Source organism: Calidris pugnax, unplaced genomic scaffold (assembly GCF_001431845.1).
Source record: "Calidris pugnax isolate Ruff unplaced genomic scaffold, ASM143184v1 scaffold1648, whole genome shotgun sequence".
NCBI classification, from domain to species: Eukaryota; Metazoa; Chordata; class Aves; order Charadriiformes; family Scolopacidae; genus Calidris; species Calidris pugnax.
In genome coordinates this window covers 2,561-4,983 of record NW_015092101.1, presented here as the reverse complement: position 1 = coordinate 4,983, position 2,423 = coordinate 2,561, and the positions used below count along the sequence as shown (strand labels likewise).

General features: G+C 51.9%; 1 protein-coding gene across 1 annotated transcript; it reads left to right on the top strand.

Moving 5' to 3' along the window:
• The first annotated feature begins 216 nt into the window (after nt 1-216).
• Nucleotides 217-1,317, top strand: LOC106900228 (tripartite motif-containing protein 7-like). The gene is made up of 2 exons (XM_014962221.1): nt 217-279; nt 532-1,317. Exon 2 carries the CDS (start codon nt 537-539, stop codon nt 1,044-1,046), a length of 510 nt encoding a protein of 169 aa, XP_014817707.1. The 5' UTR covers nt 217-279; nt 532-536; the 3' UTR covers nt 1,047-1,317.
• The last annotated feature ends 1,106 nt before the right edge of the window (nt 1,318-2,423 follow it).

The following is a 2,423-nucleotide window of genomic DNA, read 5'->3' as shown; positions in this document are numbered from 1 at the left end:
TTTTCTCTTTCCTCTAGATTTCCTGGAGTCCGAGCTTCCCTTGATAGATAAGTAAACCAAAAATACAACCAAGCAAGCCAGCATATGAAATCAAAAAATATGGTAAAAGAAGCTCTGCTGTCCCCAGTGATTGACCTAAAGTGCTCTGGTGCCTCCCCCAAGCCTGTTCCTGACTCTTGGGACTTTTGCAGAAACCCACAGTAAGACCAACTGATCTTTCTGCCTCTCACAATTTTCTCTTTCCTCTAGATTTCCTGGAGTCCGAGCTTCCCTTGATAGGTAAGTAAACCAAAAATACAACCAAGCAAGCCAGCATATGAAATCAAAAAATATGGTAAAAGAAGCTCTGCTGTCCCCAGTGATTGACCTAAAGTGCTCTGGTGCCACCTTTCCCCCTTCTCCCACCCTGGTCCCGCCACCAGATGATGCCTGGAGCGGTCCCACCTGGGTCAGAGGGTTGAGGGGGGAGAGAAGAAGCCCTGTTTCCCCTCAGATTTGCTGCAATGAGCCTGACCCTCTCTCCACCTCCAGCACAGATGACGCTGGACCCGGAGACAGCCAGTGCTGGTCTTTATCTCTCAGAGGACTGCAAGCTCATGCAGTGGCAAGGCCGTGAGCAGGGCCTGCCCTACAACCCAAGGAGGTTCAAATCCGGGCCCTTTGTTTTGGGCTCGAGGGGCTTCACATCGGGGTGGCACCGCTGGGACGTGGAGATCTGTGGAGTTGACGTGTGGGCCATCGGGGTGGCCAAGGCTTGTCAGAAAGGGCCTTTATCCTCCCTGCAGCCCGACCCAGTGATATGGGCTCTCTGTCATAACAGTGGTCGGTATGAGGCTCTGACCTCTACAAATGTCACCCCCTTGACTCTATGCAGTGTCCCCAAGAGGATACGAATCTGCTTGTACTGTGAGGAAGGGAGGCTGGAGTTTTTTGATACCAAGAGGAAAAAACAAATCTTTGCTATGGAGCAGGCATCTTTCCAAGGGGAGAGAGTCTTCCCGTGGTTCATGGTGCGGGGAAAAACTTGTCTCAAACTTCTTCCCTAAGGCACAGGAGGAAAAAAAAAAAAAAGCAACTCCCAAAGCCATTGACTTACCCTTGGGAAAGAAACCAGGGCTGGGTTTTGTCACAATCCCACCAAAGGGACAGGAAAGGGGAGCGGTGTTCAGGTTCCTTTCCTTCTGTGCAAAATGGGAGCATTTCTGTGCCTTCAACTCTATTTTGATCTTTCAATCGCTGTTTAATCACTACATGGCTGTTACAAGGTAAACTTGCCCTGTTGGGGAGTTAAAATTAAAACTGTAATTCTAAACCATTTCTGCCCTGTGTCTGTGCCTTTTATTTTGGTTTTTTATTTCCTGTGGGTTTTTCTTTGGAAGTTGCTTAAGAGAACTGGAGGAAGGAAAAGTCATCCTGGTTCCTCTCCAAAACCCACTGCACAGGGAGATGAGACCCAGGGGTTCAGGTGAAGGTCCATCAAACCCTCCTCTTGTCTCCAGACACCTGGGAAAGGAGATCAGAGCAGGGTGAGGATGCCTATGGCCCCAGGAGTCCTCTTTTCCCAGCCTCAGTGGGGAATTAACCAATTAACAGGGTGTAATGAGAGGCACTGGGGGGATCTGATACTTGGCTCTGCCCTCTCTCTACCCCATTGGGCCCTTGAAGCCCTTCCTGGGCTGTAGTTTGGTGCCCTCACCCTCTTTGCTCCCCCACCATACTGGGAAGCCCCAAACTGGTCCCCATACCCAGATGTTGGCCTCACCTGTGCTGCTGGAGGGGAGCAACCCCATATGGGGCTGATATCACAGGAGGGTTTGGGTTGGAAGGGACCTTACAGACCATCCAGTCCCACCCCCTTGCCACAGGCAGGGACACCTCCCACCAGACCAGGTTGTTCCAAGCCCAGTCCACCCTGTCCTTGACCTTCTCCAGGGATGGGGCATCTCCAGCTTCTCTGGGCAACCAGCCCTGAGGAAATTCAAAGGGGGGAAAATCTCACACAGGCTTCTTCTGCAGCTGGAGAGGAGCAGACACTGGCCAACCACCAGCAGAAAGCCCCAGCTGAGGAACGTTAAGGAGGAATCACTCAATACCCTTCCTGGCAGGGGCTGTGGGGGTGGCCAGAGACTTGTTGTGGAGAAAGGGTTGGATTAACCTCCACCCATCCCAAGGGATTTGGGCCCTTGGCGTCTGCAGGGACAGGCTTCGAGCTTTCACCTCCTTCCAAACAGTTCAGCCTTGGAAGGGGAGGCCGAGGACCCTCTGGGTCTCCCTGGGTGACGAGAAGGGACTCATGGTTTTCTTCCATGCCCATAACCAGAACCTTTAGCTTTTGCTTTTACTCTGATTTCTTTCAACGGAGGGAAAATCCTGCCTTTCTTCTGGGTTTGGGAGTCCAGGATCCAGCTGGCTCCCTGAGAGAG